Genomic DNA, 19,265 nt, shown 5'->3' on the forward strand with positions numbered 1-19,265 from the left:
CACAACCCCCAAACATAAAAAGCCTCAAAAACTTGTACAAGCAGACTGGACAAGTCTTTATTTTTAACTGCATCAAAAGAATAGAACAAAACGTGTTTAAAACAAGTTAAGCTTTAATAATAATTACAGTCTGATTAGGTGATAATAGTATGTTCAGAGTAATAAGTAGGACTTTTTTTAAAAAGTTGCATTAAACCCAGAATATTCCTCCTACATAAGCCATCTGAGAGAGACATACATTTAGCTTTAGCCCAAAAGAAGGAGGCCAGGTCTTTAAAATTGTCCCAGATCTTAAAAAAGAGGGATGGATTTGAAAAATTTCAGTGATCATTTACAACAACTGTACTTTGCATATATAATTGACCTTAGATTTACTGAGAAATCTAAACGTATTTATTGTAATGCCATCTAAATATGGCATGTTAAAAGTCTTTCCACTCTAAAACATACATCATTTTGACAGAACCAGAAGGGAACATAAGTTTGGACATATGCAAAACTTTTAGTTTGAAAGGCAAATTAATTTTCTGATGAAAATAAAAGCTCCATGTTATGCCAGTTGATTAAGTCCTGCCCCTTTTGAAGATCTCTTCTCTGCCACTATACTTATTCTGACTAAAAGCATCCTGGCCACAGGGGGGCAGATGTTTACTAGACAGAAAAGGATCTCTGAGAAATGATAATGGATCAGAGTATTTCAGTTTCACAAGAATGACTTCCACAGGTAATCTTTCTTCACTAACCTTTTAGCACTTAGTGGCTCCTCAGCCTCAACCGTGTTCTCCTCTGGCTGGAAGCGAAAATCCTCTATATAAACCCCAAAACGATCATAGAGCCAGCTCTGCAGCCGCGAACACACCGTCTCCTTCTGCTGTTTGTCTACAAAGAGATTAGAGATGTATTTCATTCAGAGGCCAAAACCAAATCTCTATTAATCTAAATCCTACAGTGGGTGTACTGAGAGAGAGAGAGAGAGAGAGAGAGAGAGGTCTGTGCTCTACATTCTCATTTCCTGCCTTAAACAAAAGGGGTTGGTCTGGCCTAGATGGTCTACAAATTTAGACAAGTACCTAAAATAACAGCTGAAAGCTTCCTGAAGCCAGTAACCTAAACCAGCTAGAAAATCCAAAACCCCAATACAGGATTAGAGCCACAATTAAAACTTGAATCCAAATGACTGACAGACAAATAGAAAAGGTGATAATTATGAAATCCTGTTAGAAATTAGGACATTTGGTTGAGTCCATCTGAATTAATGCTCACACTTTATTTTAAGATCCAATTCTCACTCTATTAACAAACCATTAACTATGACATTCGCTTCAATAAACTCCTAATTTGCTGCTTATTAATAGTTAGTAAGGTAGTTGTTAAGTTTAGGTATTGGGTAGGATTAAGGATGTAGAATATGGTTATGCAGAATATGTGATTTATAAATGCTAATTAACAGCCAATATGTAAATAATAAGCATGCTAATAAGCAACTTAATAGGGAGAATTGCTCCCTATACTAAAGTGTTACCAAATTTATGTCACCCTGATATTTAACAGTCTCACTAGGATTGATTTTTAAGGTAATTGGGATAGAACATTTACCAAATTATGTATGACATATTTATGTATCTTATCAAATTCTGATACAAGATTTTTGGTATTAAAATAAGAATAAAATAATAACTTGCTAATCTCAAACTGTATTTGGACTGAAATTATTTTAAATTAGTCTACCCAGCAATTATTTTACCCAGCTAACAAAATATTTTTGTAATAAGCATAAAAATTGACAGCACACACACACACACACACTGGGAAAAACAGAACATTGCCAGTAAACAATTTTTGCTGATACTTTTCAGAATAAAGGGTAACACTTTATTTTAGGGTCTCTTAACTAGTTGCTTATTAGCATGCATATTACTAGAATATTAGCAAGTAAAGTAATAATAATAATAAATTCAAAGCAGTCTAAATACATACAATTCTGCCTTAAAATTTACTCTTGATAACTGATCTAAACATTGTAAGTTGTAGAAGTATGGTCATGTAAAATTGTCAAAAATGTCAAAACATAGAGGGTTGTATTACCTGTGCCGTTAGCTGCAGGTGGCTGCTGTTTCCGTGGAGGCTGAGGTGGAGAATCTTCACACCTTCACCAGGAAACACAAACTACATTAACTTTCAATTCAATTAAAACTTTTTTCTCAGACCTAACTCTACTTTTCTGAGCCATTTTTGCAATTTTTTTTTTTAACCAACTGGTGTCAAATTCTTTAGTGGATGTGTAGTTTAACTACGTAGTTCAACTATGGACATACAATATTTTTGTCTGCAATATGTCTGTCATTCAATGGCCAGAACAGTTTTATGTGTGTTTGTGTGTGTGTGTGTGTGTGTGTGTGTGTGTGTGTCCATGCATTTCCCCCCAAAAAATCTGAGAACTTTAGGTTTAAGCTAAAACAATATAAAACAGTTTGAGGTAAAATCATCAGATTGATGTTCTACACATATTTGCAGGTTAATTATCAGAAACGTCTCCTCAATGTAGCACAGCATACTCCTGTGCAAGCCCAAAATGTGCTGCCAATCAAATCTGAATCAATTAGATGCTGAAATGACATCAGTGGAAAGAACACTCTGTACAGACACATTGCTGTGCACAACTCTACGTATAGACATCGACTTCCTGCTGAAGGGTCATGAGGGGTGGGATGTAGTGGCTATTTTTATAGCTCAGCGTGTGGCGTGGCCAGCCCTCTGCGGTCAGTCCTACTGTGACAGCCAGACCGAGTACAGCACCGGGTCACTGAACAATGCCAGCACTCATCAATTTATCACCGACTATAGAAGGAAAGTATAAAACTGTGTTTTAAACAACATAATACTAAAGTAAAAGTTAAATTAAAAACTTAATTCAACTGGTTTTTACTCAAAACTTTATGCATTTCAGGTCTATTTAATGCTTTACTGTAGACTTTTAATTTCAGGTCACACGAACAACCACACTATTATTATTATTTTTTTCGAGGTTGTAAATAAAACAAAAATTATTGGAGTTTTACTTGAAAATACTATTTCAGTCTTTCTACTTCAAAATTTCATGTTTAATTCAGTGTGTTACTTTGTGAAATTTACCAGCAATTTCTGAGTGAAAATTTATGTAATGTACTTTTAAACAAACTTTTTTGCAGTGCAGCTGATAATTACAGTAATGTGTGGTCTCACAAGCCTTAAGAACAAATGAATGCACCAATATTAAAATTCTGGCCAATAGCGATGAGCCAATAATTATATAAATAATATTAAAATATATATTATTTTGTCTATATACTGTAAATTAATTTATCGGTAACGATAAATTACAGAAAATTCTAATGTCAAATGATAACTGATATGGTATCAATTTATCGTGCTTCTCTAATACAAATAAGCTCATAATTCAATAATAATGAGTTTGATATGAATTGTTAATCTTTTTAAATTCAATTTAAAGCTGCAGTCCATAAGTTTTGCCTCTTTGTCGCCATCCCTGTTTGAAACCTGCAATTGCAGTTATTTGCTCAAATTATCTTCCTTGCGTGGGTTGTGCACGGCTTCAGCGTGGATGAATCTAATGTTTTGAGGACTATGTGCAGTCAGTCACCGCACCGGTTTGGATATTCATTGTACTTCGGAATCACAGATTCTAGCCTACGTCTTGGAATATGTGACACAAATAAGAATTTTCACTGGATATTGTCATCTGAACAGTAAGTAACAAGTCTGACACTTTTGTTCTGACCAACTGAGGAAAAAAGCATTACAATAAATCGCGCTACAATATTGATTAAATCTAACGATCGGTTAGCTCATAACCCATCAAACTATGCAAATTATTACTGTTATACTTTGTTCTCAAATTGTTCGTGTTAACAACATCAGCATTGCATGACTACATTTATGTAGTGTAGCATTACATGTAGATTTAAATTTCTGTACAGTCTAATCTCTAATTGTCATAACACTCGAATTTCATATAAAAAAATTATTTTAACCCAAAAAGCAAATTATTCTTCCTTAGAACTGGTTCTCTGTAAAATACAAAACTTTTGTAATCCCAAACTATCTGTAATCAGATACACATTTTAAACTGGAATATAATCTAATTTCAGTCACTTGTGTTTCATAAACACATAAACCTTTTTGGATTACAATCCGCCATTAAAATGATAAATGTAATTATTCCAGCTGCTGTGAGAAAAGGCTATTAATGATCCGCCACCTGCAGGATCCTCACATGCGATGTAGCCGACTAGCCATAACTTTTTTATGTTTACAGAAGTGATGTAATGACGAAGTGGCATGCTTGAATTTCCCGTGAATTCCTACCAGCACCACTCAAATTAGATTATTATGAGTCGGGCTAAAGTAAGGCGATAGTTTTGAATACTGGCTGGCTATGTACTTGCTCAAAAAATGATTTTGTTTAATTTTTAACCCAAAAAAGTTACGGACTGCAGCTTTAATTAAAAAAACTGTTATAATAATTTGTTAATAAATCAGGCTACAATAAATGTGTGTACAATAAAATGTTAAAATGTGGACATTTAAGAACCATTAACAAAACTGAGCTCAAAATAACTAATTCCAATTAAGAAGCAGTTCTCTATTCCCAATCCCCAGTACTATATGTGTATAGAGTGTTGAATGTTTGTGACCTAAAGCTCCTGTGCTCCTCATTCATTTTATGTCAACACTTTATGTCAACTCTGTAAAGCTTTTTTGAGTCTGTGTCTATATTTGAGTTGGATTTTCACCTGGTCTTCAGCACATCACTCATCTTCTGTTCCAGGTCAAGTCTTCTGCTGCGTTCTCTCTCTAGCTCCTGCTTTAGGGTCTCCACATTGGTTTCTTCTCGTAGCTTCCGCAGTTCCTCCTCTGAAAGAAAGAAATGTCCCAAATGGCCACACACTTTAAGGAACCTTCAATAATGAAGACATTAAAACAAATTATATGATCTTGTCCAGGATGTACAAGTGTTAACAAGAAGTTTTATAAACATTTCTTATCTTACAGTTTGTTTTTTTTGTATTTAATTTTGTTTGCGTCATTGAAACATTCCCAACCCCCATTCCCAACTTTTGATATTAAGTAAGTAGCTTTGTAATAGACAGGATTATTTAAACTCATTCAGCTATTATCACAAAATAAACCCTTCTGGGTGATACAAGATGCTTCAGCTTCACATCAGGGTCAATTTGACATTGCTTTTGTCAATGTCTTTCCACTCATCTATTTGCAAAATTTCCTTAATCTAATGCACCGCTGTGAGCCTGCAGCTATGTACTCTACATGGTCTTTGTTCCCAGCTAAGCGTTATAAATATTTGAGTGCTAATATGAGCTTCTCTCATACAGAGCTCCGTAAAGGAGAGAATAAGGTCTGAATGACCATCAGCACTCTGTAAAACTCGAGTACCTGAACCCTGAGTTCAGAGTGATGGCCATTAGTGGAAGTGCTTCTGTCTGACAGATGGTTTCAGATGAGATGACTGCTGTCAATTGTACAGAGGTGCATCACTAAGTAGTCAGTCAATTAATCTATAGCAATGTTTCTATTAACAGCTTTTAGATTTTCACAAGCCTGGGCTGCCTAAATATAGATTCTAACTAGAGTAAAAAGGCCTGGGATCCTGATTTCACCCAGCCCTTGATAGTGGTGTTAGATAAGGTAAGCCTCACAAATACTGAGTTACAGCAAACTTAGTGTTGAACTTTGACAAGTAATGTTGGATCTGCAAATGTAAACGATATATCAAATCATGGGACTTACTGAGGAGATGTGAGCTATTACTTTTCCAAACAATCTGACCAGCAGTTTTCACCTTGCTGACGATAAAATGGTTAAAAATAACTAAAACTTAAGTATAGTTCAGTTTTGATGTGAACACTTTTGTGCATACACTGGAACACATAGACTTTCAAAATATACTCCATTTAATAGCAAGCACCAACACAGGCTATGCGCACTAGAAAGTTTCATCCTTGGTGTCTGTACTATTTCTCTCCAGAAGTTAAGAGCGATAAAAAAAGTCATTATACTCAATTAATATATTTTTCTTGTGGTCAAAAGTACATTTTTGTTGTTCCATTTCCTTTGTTTATTTGTCGGCTGTGAAACAACGGCCTGGGCAAATGTTGCCACCTTGCGGACAATCTAATTAGTGCAAAAAAATGAAGGCACATGTACAGGAAGCTGCCCATAACACCTTAGCAACTGCATAGCAAGATGCTAATAACTACTCATATCACCTTACTGCATGACAAGAAACTGCCCATAACAGCTTAGCAACTGCATAGCAAGATGCTAATAACTACTCATATCACCTTACTGCATGACAAGAAACTGCCCATAACAGCTTAGCAACTGCATAGCAAGATGCTAACAACTACTCAGAACACCTTACTACATAGCAAGATGCAAATAAGAGTGCATCTCAATCAGCTCCCTTCATCAGTAGTCAGGGCACTGATCAGGGAGTCGGCCATTTTAAGGGCTGTTTCAATCGTGAAATCCTTCCAGTGCACTGGAACGTTTACTCCTTGAAAAATCCCACAGTGCATCACAAATTCTAGGGAGCATCGGTGCTCACTATGCTCCCTTACCGGAAATAACGTCACATTTCTGAAGCACGAAACATAAACCACACGAGCCAACTCGATATAATGACAAGCAATGGAAGATTTGAAAAGACAAACCGTTTTTTAGTATATTTCAACATAAACACACATCACTAGACAGGTAATGAACACATCTAATTAACATTTATAATTAATATTCGAGTGATCACAGTCCCAATGTGCAGTTTGCCAGGGAACTTACCAGTGTTCCCGGATTCGTGTACACGATCTACTGATTCACGAGCTCAGGAGCTAGGGAGCTGATTGAGATGCACCCTCAGAACACCTAAGCAACTGCGTAGCAAAATGCTAACAACTATTCAAAACACCTTACTGCATAGCAAGATGCTAATAACCACTCAGAACAGCTTAGCAACTACATAGCAAGATACTAACAACTACTCTGAACACCTTACAGCATAGCAAGATGCTAATAACCACTCAGAACAGCTTAGCAACTGCATAGCAAGATACTAACAACTACTCTGAACACCTTACAGCATAGCAAGAAGCTCACAATTGCCCATAACACCTTAGGAACTGCAAAGGAAGATGCTAACAAATACTCAGAACACCTTTGCATTGCAAGATGCTCACAACTGCCAAGAATGCATTAGCAAATAGGGTTGCAAAAAGGTGGAAAAATTCCAGTAAATTTCGGAAATATTCCAGAAATTTTGGAAACTTTCCAGATTTTTTTTTGAATATTCCAGGGATTTTTGGAAAGTTTCCAGAAATTTTCCACCCCTTTGCAGCCCTAAAAGCAAGATGCTAACAGCTACTCAGATCACCTTACCGCATGGCAAGACGCTAAAAACTGCCAAGAAGCAACTGCATAGCAAGATGCTAACAACTACTCAGATCAACATAGCAAGATGCTAACCTTAGCAACTGCACTGCAAGGTGCTAACAACTGCTGAACACCTGAGAAACTGCACTGCAAGATACTAACAACTACCCAGAATACCTTACTGCATAGCAAGATGCTAACAACCACTCAGAACACCTTAGCAACTGCATAGCAAGATACTAACAACTACACAGAACACCTTCGCAACTGCATAGCAAGGTGCTAACAGCTACTCAGAATACCTAAGCAGCTGCACTGCAACATGCTAACCACTTAGAACATCTTAGCAACTGCATAGAATGTGCCAACAACCACTGACAACATCTTAGCGACGTTAGCATTGCAACACTCCCACAACACCCTAGCATTGTTGCAGTCAGAAAATTGAGTCATGAGAATTAAATTGTTCATGCCAAAAAATCTTGCTGAGTTCTCTTGCCAAAGGATTATTCAGAGCGATTTTAATTTTGCTGATGGCCAAATTACACAATGTGTCTAATCAGCTGCAACCAACATCTTTGGATCTGTCTCCATCATTATAGACTGGCCACACTGAGAACAGACTGATTATACAACAGCATTCAGTAAATCTGCTCCAGAATCAACATTCTGTCAGCAATTCTCATTGATCTTCACACCACAAAAAGAATCAGTCTCCTCAGACAGAAAGATCATATATTCCGGCCCTTTGTTTTCTTACTCGAAGGCTGAATCATACATTTGTCTGTCATCAGTCTGTTATGAACTCCAGTAGGCTATATGACGGGAGTGCTGAAAATATGTGTTGGAAAGACATGTTAGTCATATCACAACATCACCGGAAATGTCCTTGGTAACTGAACATTGGGAAAACAAACTGTATATAGAAATTTACACCCAGCAGCTTCAACTGAAGTGTAAGTGTATGACTAGTACAATAGCTATAGCCAGACTATGGGTAATAGCTGTAATTTTGATTGCAATAGTAATTTATTTAAAGGTGCACTATGCATAATTTCCTTGCTCTTGGCTTTTTGGCTAATAACTTGACAGATTACTAGACATTGTAATTATGTTGCATATAAAATGTAATTATTTAGCTTTCAAATATTTACCCCAATGTTGGTTATTTAATGAGATCATTTAAAAAAAAAAAAAAATCTCACCCTCATGCAAAAAAAGATTTTAAGAAAAACAGTCCATCAATGAACCTGGTTATTAACAATGAATCTGTCAAATGCACCAGCCTATTGTGCGTAACAGGATGTTTAGTGCAACATTTAACAGGGATAATAGCTGGGTCACAGCATATCCTTGTCTAACATGGACCAAAATGTTGGCAGATAGTCACCACCCAGTGTTTAAAAAACGAGTGGGTTGCCACGGTGTATACAGTTTACATAAGCACTCAGCAGCTACTTTACATCCTTAAACAATTGGAAGATTTGTTCAAATCAAAATTAACAATAGAAACGCTCTTCAACAGCCTTGAACTTTGACTGCATTAACAATATAGAAATTGTTTTGAGTATAAATTAGCAACAGTTTTTTGGATTTGAAATGATAAGCAATATGAAGCCAGTCATGGTAAGAATTCTGGGAAGGTAATGAAATATATAAGCCACTCTGTCTCTGTCTCTTTTTTGTTCTCCCTCTCCCATCACTCTTTCTCTCTATTCGCAATAATAGCCCTTTGCCATCTGCCTCACGATCTCTCTCCATGTCAGTAGATTCACATCACCCTCTCAGACAGACAGGAGTTGCCATCAGGCACCAATAACTGAAGTGGAGCGATCTACTAAAGTGCTGATAGTTCTCAATCCTGCACAACAGAGCCATTTCAGAATGACCACACAAACACTAGACAGATAAACAGAGATATGAGTCATTCTGTCCGATGTGTTTTATGAGTACACACTGCATTTTAGTCACAGTTAAGATTTTTTTAATAAAACCTGAGAGACTTATGGTTTCAATCTCCAAAGACAGGCATGCGTTATTATGAACGTGCATTAGAGAGCTATGCAAAAGCAGAGATATTTTGAGAATAATTTATTTTTTAGTTTTGTTTTCACACCCACAAATTGAATTAAAAACATTGTAGTAACATATTTTGTTTGATTTGATGACATTCTTGGAGCCTTTATGGCCTTAATGGATGGACAGAAATCACTCCAAAGAATAACACAATATTTGCTGGTTTAGAACAACATGAAGGTGAGTAAATGATGACAATATTTTAATTTTTGAGTGAACTAACTCTTAAATGTATACCATTATACTAAATGAGTATGATACTTCATAGAATAGCCTTGTATTATATTGGTACATGTTCAAAAACATATGATTCCCATAGCATGCAGTGTTCTCTGAACTTCAAGTGCATCACTTTTTTCATAACTTTGAATGTAATGTACTGTAAGATAAATACTACACTGTCTGTGCACTCATATGAAATGTTACATGACTTTATAAAACTAGGCCAAGGAAAACTGAACTTCATGATAACTGGCACAACTTTTAATTATTATTTTAATGGAAGTTAAACATATTGCATTAGTAAATGCAGTTGTTTAGTCATTCAATATGAATTATATGCATTAATGTAATGTAAACACATCATGTAAACCAGATGCAAATGGTGCAATACACCATAAAAGGTATCTGTCAAAGTTAATCAGAGATTTTGTCTTAGCCAGCCATGATAACAATATGTGACAAGTGACAGGAAATTATATATTAGAAATGGTTTCTATTTCTGCAGCTTTGCATCTGGACAAGACCAACTGTGTGTCCAAGATGATAATCTGAGGCACTGATTATGTGCTTTGTCTAGTGTTAAAAGGTATAATCTTAATTAAAATGTCTTTGTGCATGACTATACACCATAATGAAAGCTTCAATGGCTAATTTACCTCAGATCTTGACAATAAATGAAAGGAAACAATGTGCTTGTCACTGGAATCTAATAGCATTGAGTTTATTTAGTACACAGTGTCAAGTGCATACATTAATGTGCATACAGTAGCGTCTCTGTAATATCAATATTATCTCTTAGCAAGCTGGAAGCAGTGCACTTAAATAGCATTTAATAAAAACATATATAGTAAGCAGTATTTTCAAGTCTAGTTTAGAACAAAAATTCAGGAAAATGTCATCATTCCTCTCACCAATGTATTAGATATATTTATATGCAGTAAACAAACAATATTTACCTAAAATAAAGGGAATGACTGGGGTACTGGGGTAGGTCGTGATCGTAGACCAGAGCTGTCCATCTAGTGAACGGTAGACCGGACAATGTGGGGAATGGCAGTGTGTGTGTATATAGTGGTGTTGATTGGTGTCAGCAGGTGCGTGCAATTAGAAGTCAGGTGACTGTGATCGGGTGATTGTGCTGGGTGGTGACTGTTGTGATGGTGACTGATGACATTACCCCCTCCCCCAGGGGCGGCTCCTGACACCCTCGAACGGCGACGGGGGCGGCCACGGCCTCTGGGTGCGGGACGCTCGGGGTGCGTGCGATGGAATTCTTCAAGCAGTAATGGGTCTAGGATGTCATCCCTGGCCACCCAGGAGCGTTCCTCCGGTCCATATCCTTCCCAGTCGACCAGATATTCCAGTCTTCCGCCCCGTCGCCGTGAGTCCAGGATTTCCTTGAACAGATAGACGGAGGGTTGTTCGAGGATTTCTGGGGGAGGAGGTTCGTCCACTTCCGTGGGTCCTGGTGCAGAGGGAGAACAGGGTTTAAGGAGTGACACGTGGAATGAAGGATGTATTCTGTACCTGGGTGGGAGTTGGGTGACCTCGTTGATCTGCCTCTGTATCGGGAAGGGACCAGTGTAGCGGGTTCTTGCACGGCAGGCGGAGGCGCAGATCCCGGGTGGACAGCCAGACCTTGTCTCCGGGATGGTAGGTGGGAGTAATGGTTCGCTGGGCATCTGCGAAGATTTTATGCTTCCGCACTGCACGTTGGAGGTGGACATGAGCTGAGTCCCATACTCTCTCGCTTGCTCGGAACCAGTGGTCTACAGCTGGAACCTCCGACGGCTCTCCTGTCCATGGGAAGAGTGGTGGTTGGTAACCGAGTATGCACTGAAATGGTGTAAGACCTGTGGTGTTTTTTTGCAGGGAGTTCTGTGCATACTCGGCCCATGGGACGAAGCGGCTCCAGCTGTGTTGATCGTCATCGTAGTATGCCCGGAGGTAACGTCCGAGTTCCTGGATCTTGCGCTTAGTCTGGCCATTAGTCTGGGGGTGGTATCCGGAGGACAAACTGACCGTAACGCCCAGCAACTTGAAGAAGGCCTTCCATACATGGGAAATAAACTGAGGACCTCTGTCCGAGACTATATCTTCAGGTATTCCGAAGTTTCGGAACACGTGCTGAAATTCTTGATAAAGCGACGGTAAAAGTTGGCAAATCCCAGGAACTGTTGGAGCTCTTTAATGGTCTGGGGACGAGGCCAATTCCTCACAGCATCTACCTTCCCCTGGTCCATTTGAATCCCCTCTTGGCCTACGATGTATCCCAGGAATTGCACCGTGGGGCGATGGAACTCGCATTTCTCTAGCTTCAGGAAGAGATGTTGTTCTCGGAGTCTCTGGAGGACCTGCTTGAAGTGTTGGCGATGTTCAGCCAGGTTCCGGGAGTAGATTAGTATGTCGTCAATGTACACAATCACGGAGCGATGGAGGAACTTCCGGAACACCTCGTTCATAAATCCCTGGAAGACTGATGGGGCGTTGGCCAGCCCAAACGGCTGGAAAAGACATTCATAGTGCCCCGACGGAGTGATGAATGCCGTCTTACACTCGTCCCCTTTTCGGATTCGAACGAGGTTGTACGCGCTTCGCAGGTCCAGCTTGGAGAAGATGCAGGCCCCACGGAGTTCCTCGAGGGCGGCCGGGACCAGGGGAAGAGGGTAAGGCAGCTTCACTGTTTGGGAATTAAGAGCTCGGTAATCAATACAGGGGGCAAGCCCCTGTCCTTCTTACCCACGAAGAAGAAACTGGAAGCCGCCGGAGAGGTGGAGGGTCTGATGAAACCTTGGTTGAGAGCCTCCTTGATGTAGTCCTCCATTGCCTTGCGCTCCGGGATGGACAGAGGGTAAACTCTACCCTTGGGGAGTTTTATTCCAGGCAGCAAGTCGATGGCACAGTCCCATGGCCAGTGTGGTGGTAATTTGTTGGCTGCCTGCTTACTAAAGACATCCTGGAACGCCACATAATCAGATGGGACCTTGACTTCTTCCTGGGGTTCAGGACTTTTGATGAGCGTGGAGGCAACGTGAATGATGCTGGAACACTGGGAAGGAGTGGGTACTAACGAGAGACAGTACTGATGACAGTATTCGCTCCAGCGAGTAACTTCACACAGGTCCCATCTGATCTCTGGAGAATGGAGCACGAGCCAGGGGCGTCCCAGGATGATATCCACCGTGGGTCCCTCCAGTACCAGAAAGGTGATCTCTTCCTCATGCAGTTGTCCGACCTTGAGCTTTATTGTAGGTGCTTGGTATTTCACCCATCCACGCCCTAATGGCTTTCCCTGGATGGTCTCGACTCGGAACTCCCGGGCATGGCACTTTTTGGGGAGCTGAAGGCGTTTCAGTAGGTCTTGGGAAATGAAGTTGCCCGAGGAGCCCGAGTCGACAAGGGCGGATACTGCAACAGAATTATTATCGGTGAATAGTTGAACTGGGAGCAAGGATAGGGTTGAAACAACAGGATCCAATTGAAGGGTACTCACCGCAGGGCATGGTGGTCGGACAGGGCAGGTCCTGATTTAATGGTCGGGATTAGCACAGTAGAGGCACAATCCTGCCACTAGGCGGCGAGCCCGTTCTGAGGGGGTGAGTCGAGTGTTATCCACTTGCATCAGTTCTGGTACTGGGGAACCCATGGCGGGCGCGACAGACTGGTGGGCGGTTTCATTGGCGTGTGAGGCAGTGAGGCGTTGGGAAATACGAGTGGCTCTCTGCATAAAGTTTTCAAGACCAACGGAGTCATCATAGATGACCATATATGCTTGAATGCGGGGGTCCAGGCCCTGTCGATAGGCGCTGAGCAGAGCATTTTCATTCCACCCGCTAGTGGCCGCTAGCGTTCGAAACTCCAACGTGTAGTCACTCGTAGAAGCAGAGCCTTGACGCAGTCGCATCAACTGATTGGCTACGGAGAGCTTTCCTGTTGCATAGCCAAACACCTCCTTAAAATGGTTAGTGAACGCACTGTATGAGTTGGTTATGGCAGTATTTGCATCCCATATTGCTTTCGCCCATAACAGCGCCTTGCCACAGAGAAGAGAAATCAGGAAGGATAACCTTGATCGTACGGTGGAGAATTGTTGGGGCTGCATCTCCATATACAGTGCCACTTGGAGGAGGAAACGCCACACTCAGCTGCGTCACCCGCGAAGGTAGCAGGCATGGCCATGGGACTGACAGAGGCAGACCGCGGAGGTGTTGGGGGAACCAGGGATGCCCGGAGAGTGGTGACAAGTTCCTCCAGGACCTCCGCTGGTGTGGATGGATGGGGATCCATCTGGTTGTCGGTTATGGTCCGGTCTTCTGTCACAAAGCACGGTACACACAACTGGTGAGTGAGAACAAACAGGTTTATTGGAGGGATTCGGTGACTGTGATCGGGTGATTGTGCTGGGTGGTGACTGTTGTGATGGTGACTGATTCCTGACAATGACAAACTGTGTATGTGTACCTCAATTTCTGAGTCAAGAGCACTGTGATAAATTAATAGCACACATACACAAGCTAATTCCATCTCCACACGTTCATCCCTTATAAAAGATTCAGGAGCTCTCAGAGCCGTTACACACACTCAAACCGGACTAGCCGTGTGAGGCTGTGAGGTCATTTCATGTATCCATCCCCATCCATCTGTCCCTGAATAAAACCACATTGACTTCCTCTGCTAATGGTTTCACACCGGAACATTATGAGTGTTGGCAGAACAACACAAAGACACACTGCAAATTACTTTGAGAGCTCCCTGACAGTGTCTATATTATTCTCAAACATTTAAATATAAAAGCAATTACACAAAGACTTAACTGTGGGAAAAAAAAGTTACATTCTCAGGCCGACCCATTTATATCCCAGTGGTGGATCCTGACATAGGCGATACAGGATTGTGCCCACTCTTAGTTTTGCTCGGCACTTTAATTGAAATTGTTTCCTTACGAATAACTTTCTAAGCAGCTCCATGAGCTATTTCTCTCTCCCTGCAGCCGACCGCCCCATCTCGCTTCTGCTGCCGTCTGTGCAAACCTAACATAGTGGGCGATGGAGGTTATATTAATATCAATGTACTGCACAGGTTGAGTTAATAAAATCAGTACAATTATGAAAAAAATTCAAATAAAAGGCATGCAGTTACTTCTATTTTTGTATAAACATTCTTTTTTTCTGGGATTCAAACATATTGCTTTTTGATTTCGGTCCAAGTCTCTTATTTCTTGACAACAGAACTCTTTGTATGATGAATCTTTCGCCGGCCCAGTGTGTGTGTGTGATGCAATGCAACACAGCTATAAGACGCAACAAAAGCTATGACAAATCACAGCTATGACAAATCAAAAAAGCCTTTGGGTTGGCTCTCTCTGCAAGCGCACTTCACATTTGCAGTGCAATGGATAGGTTACATAAATAAAAAATCATCATAATAATAATAATAATAATAATAATAACAGTAACACTGCTGTCTTTGCAGCTTAAATTATCATTTAGAACATGTCACAAGAGTGAAATCATTATTAACTACATAATACTGCTGGCAAGTTTATGCACGTAAAGGCTACTATAGCAGAGCATTAACTGCAGCTGAGTAGGTCCTGGCCTGTTTTTGAGTTCCAGCCCATCTCTGATCATTAGCATACTGTAAAGTATGATTTAAAGCTTATTCCTGTCAAGAAACGCCCACTTACACTGTTCGGCCAACATGTAAAGACAGCAGCTACACAAATTGATGATGAATTTAAAGACTGTGGGCATGCCATCAATTTCCCAAAGAAGAAGAGCTGACCAACCTCAAACACAACCTAAAGCAAAGTTCACAAGCGGTCACTTGAAAGGTTGCTGGTCTTAGTAAGCTTACATGTGCTCTTGCTAAGCATGGCAACAATTCATGTAAACCTATTAAGAGCACAGCAGAGATGAATGACCCTGGCCTGGAGAAATACTAACAACACAGCTAACAGCTAACAAGCTCCCTTGTTAGCTCAGAACGAATGTTCTACTAACGCTATCAATTCCTCCGTCGTTCGGTCTCTGCTTGTGTAATTAGCATTGACCAGTGGCCTGGTTTGCTGTTCTGGTTATACTGTCACACTTCATTGCATCGTGGGACTATAGCTGTGGGCATGACCTGTTTTAGAGTTGTCACAACACACCATCAAACTCTCAGCCAGTGTGTTAATATGTGTGGATGCCACAGGACAATCAATTATCCTAAATACTACACCTTTAAAAAGCAATGGAAGCTAAATACCTCTCCAGATACAGAATTAGTAATACAGATTTGAGTATTTAAAGAAACAGTAGATCCAAAAATTAAAATTCGGTCATTAGTTACTTGTTTTGACTTTCTTTCTTCAGTGAAATCCCAAGAGGGAATTTGCATTGCATTGCCGGTCTTTCATTTAATTAGAATGAACTTTCAATTATTAATTTCATTCATTATGAGAAAAGAAAAGTTATTCAAACTGGTCTAAATGTTTTATCCACAAATCAGCTCATTGACTCATGGATCCAGTCATAGTGGTTAAATGCTCACTGGAGAGGAAGATTATCAGTGAGAACTTACATTGCAGTCTATCTTTCACAAATAACTTCACAAGGCATTTGTGATGCTGCTTATATGGAGCTTTTTTTAGTTCATTGTTTATGCTTGAAAACCTCAGTCTCAATTCATTGTAATTGCATGTAAAAGAGCGGCCAGCACAGTCATCAGAATTTCTCCTTAGACAAGAGGGAGAATTATGACAGAATTTTCATTTTTGAAATTATTTCTTTCAGCAAGAATAAGGGGATCAAGAACTTGGCTAAAATATTGTTAGCCACTTACTGAGGTTACCTTTAAGGTCATCTGTGATTCCATCGCAGAAGAACTCCATATCTGAGAGAAAAGGCCTCTATGCATTAAGACCTTGTGTCCAATAAAGTACAGTTGCTTTTAGTTATCAAGCACCCAGAGATTTTCTAAATCCACAAACAAAATTCTCCTTGAGTTTTGTCTTGTTGGAACTTGTTGCAACAGATACTTCTGGCCCGTTTACCTGTTGTGAACTAGTCCAAATGGCAGGAAATGTAGGATCCAGAAGCTGGCATCCAATAGATTGTGTAGGTTTTGTATCCACTACCGCCTACTACAACCCTTGACAACAATCATAAAATGCAGCTCAGTGGACTGCATCTAAAACACTGCGGGTGGATTAAGCACCTAGAGGAAAACTACTGTTCCTTAGTGATTGAGGTGAAACAAAAGCTCTATTCACCAGAGAAAGCCAGTGGCCCATTCTGGCACTTTGTTCCCAATCTGTAAGGTCTTTTTCACAACACTGAGCAGCAAGTTGTTTGAAATAGAGCCATGTACTAATACAAAGGCAATACAGTGACGTTTCTAAACTCAACATGGTCATATAATGTGGTCCAAACATTTGCATAGCTCAGGTTAAGTAATGTTGACCAGGCTGTTGTTAAAAATGGATCCATTTGAATTTTTTCCATTCATAATTTGCATGCTCAAATAGTTTGGTATATCTTTATTAAAACCAGTCAATACTACACCTATTTATAACAGTGTTGCTGTCACAAACATGTTCAGTTAGTTTCTGGGTTTTTCTGCTTTTCCAGACCAGCATCCTGTTTCTAAGATCTGTCTGTCTGTGGTTACTTCCTGTACCTCAAAGGCAAAAGATCCAGTTCCAATTATTTTAACCAAACACCAATAACCATATCAATCATTTTCTACTTTGATATCACTGAAAGATATAATCATCATAGAACAGGATGAATATTGCTTTGTTTGTGTTCCATTATTTTACTAAGCAAAGCTCACATCTTGTGGTTTTAGTGTAGACTTCAAAAGACCATCACTTTTTTGGTGTCAGAAAGGCAACTGAGCCACTTTACGAAGTCTCCATATTTTTTAAATAAATTTGCACAAAAAAGGAAAGAAAAGAAATCAAAATGGTGTTGGATAAACAGGTCTTGATTTGGGGTTTGGTGTTGAATCTGGGGTCATTTGGGGTATTGTCTCTGTCTGGCTCTCAGGGTGTCTGGTAATTACTTTGGGACTTGGTCTAATGGGCTCTGGTATTGGTCTGAATATGGTGTTTGGAAGATTGGTATTGGCCTTGGACTTAGGAGGTCTATTATTGATTTGTTATTGTCAGAGTCTTGGGGGAGGGCCTGCAATTGTTGTGGGACTGGGCTTTGGGGAAGACTGGTATTCATCTGGATCTGATATTGGTCTGGGTTTTAGCAGCATCTAGAGTCTTTGGGAGTCTGGAATAAGCTTAGTCTTAAGGGGTCTGGTACTGGAGAGGCTTTCGGCCTTAAGGGACCTGGTATAGGTTTGGGCCTTAGGGAATCTGGTACTAGTCTAGGTCTTTAGAGAGTTTTGGTAGTCTTTGGGAGTCTCAAATTGGTAATAGCCTGAGGAGGTCTGGTATTGAAGTGGCTCTGGGACTTCAGGGGCCATAGAGAGTATTAGGTATTAGTTTAGGTCTTTTAGGAGTTGGTCCCATTTTATATTAGTTGGCCTTAACTACTATGTACTTACATCAAAAAATAAATACAATGTACTTACTGTGCTCACATTGTATTGAAAAACACTTTTGCTGCTATTGAGGTGGGATAGTGGTAAGTTAGGGACAGGTTTGGTGTTATGGGTTAAGGGGTAAGAGATGGGTCAACAGTGTAACTATTAATGTAATTACAGAAATTAATTACAGATGTAATTACATGTAGGCATTTTCAAAATACAAGTAGAATGTAAAAACAAGTATGTACACTATAAGTGCATTGTACCAAGTGATTCATTTAAATGTAAGTACATAGTAGTTATAAGGCTACTTAATATAAAGTGGGACCTAAGAGTTTGACATTGTTTTGAGTCTACTATGGAGTCTGGTATTGGTCTAGGTTTTAGGGGGTCTGACACTTGAAGACTTTGGAGATTGATATTGAGACATTATCCATTATTAAGATTGAGAAGTAAATTTTTAATGCCAAAGCAACAGTATTCCAGTAAACTATAATAAATGGTTGAATGGACTATTCTGTCATCATCTTTAATTATTCATGGTGAGATCTTTAAGACCCTGTTCTTGGGGTTGAGACATGGTTGGCGTATTGTTGTACTGTGATGTGTGCTGCCTTTCACAGCAGTGAACCTCTCGTTCCTCTGAGAGGAAACATAAGCTTTCTCTCTCTGAGTCAGCGGCAGCCTTTCAGAGCAACAATAAACCCCTAACTGAATGCCGCTGTCGCATGGTAACCTGCCTGAAAGGAAGAGAAAGCGGAGGAGAGGGTGTGGGTGTAGAAAATAAGAGACAGTCTCTCAGAGTTTAGGAGGAACAAAATTGGAGGAGTACTGAGGGAAATGACATTAGCACATTGTTTCTGTATATAGCAGCAAACCCCAGCAGGATGAGGCCATCTGAACCACCATTTATCATTATAATGTGTGGGGCTCTTCCAGGGGGGCAAATTACCAAGACTACTGAGTTTTTAGAGGTATAATGAAAGTCATTTTCA

General features: G+C 39.9%; 1 protein-coding gene across 5 annotated transcripts in view; it reads right to left on the reverse strand.

The window, feature by feature from the left end:
- The window catches only part of gramd4a (GRAM domain containing 4a), a 63,003-nt gene that overhangs the window by 14,914 nt on the left and 28,824 nt on the right, over nt 1-19,265 (reverse strand). For all 5 annotated transcript variants that reach the window (XR_009270754.1, XM_058773129.1, XM_058773127.1 and 2 more), the window contains 3 exons: nt 4,794-4,914; nt 2,086-2,147; nt 744-879 (listed from right to left, as the gene is read on the reverse strand). Coding sequence is in view for 4 of the 5 variants with exons in the window: in XM_058773129.1 (XP_058629112.1) it covers nt 744-879; nt 2,086-2,147; nt 4,794-4,914 (319 nt within the window). In the remaining variant the exon portion in view is untranslated. The remainder of the gene's footprint in view (nt 1-743; nt 880-2,085; nt 2,148-4,793; nt 4,915-19,265) is intronic.

The sequence above is a fragment of the Onychostoma macrolepis genome, chromosome 04 (assembly GCF_012432095.1).
Source record: "Onychostoma macrolepis isolate SWU-2019 chromosome 04, ASM1243209v1, whole genome shotgun sequence".
Lineage (NCBI taxonomy): Eukaryota > Metazoa > Chordata > Actinopteri > Cypriniformes > Cyprinidae > Onychostoma > Onychostoma macrolepis.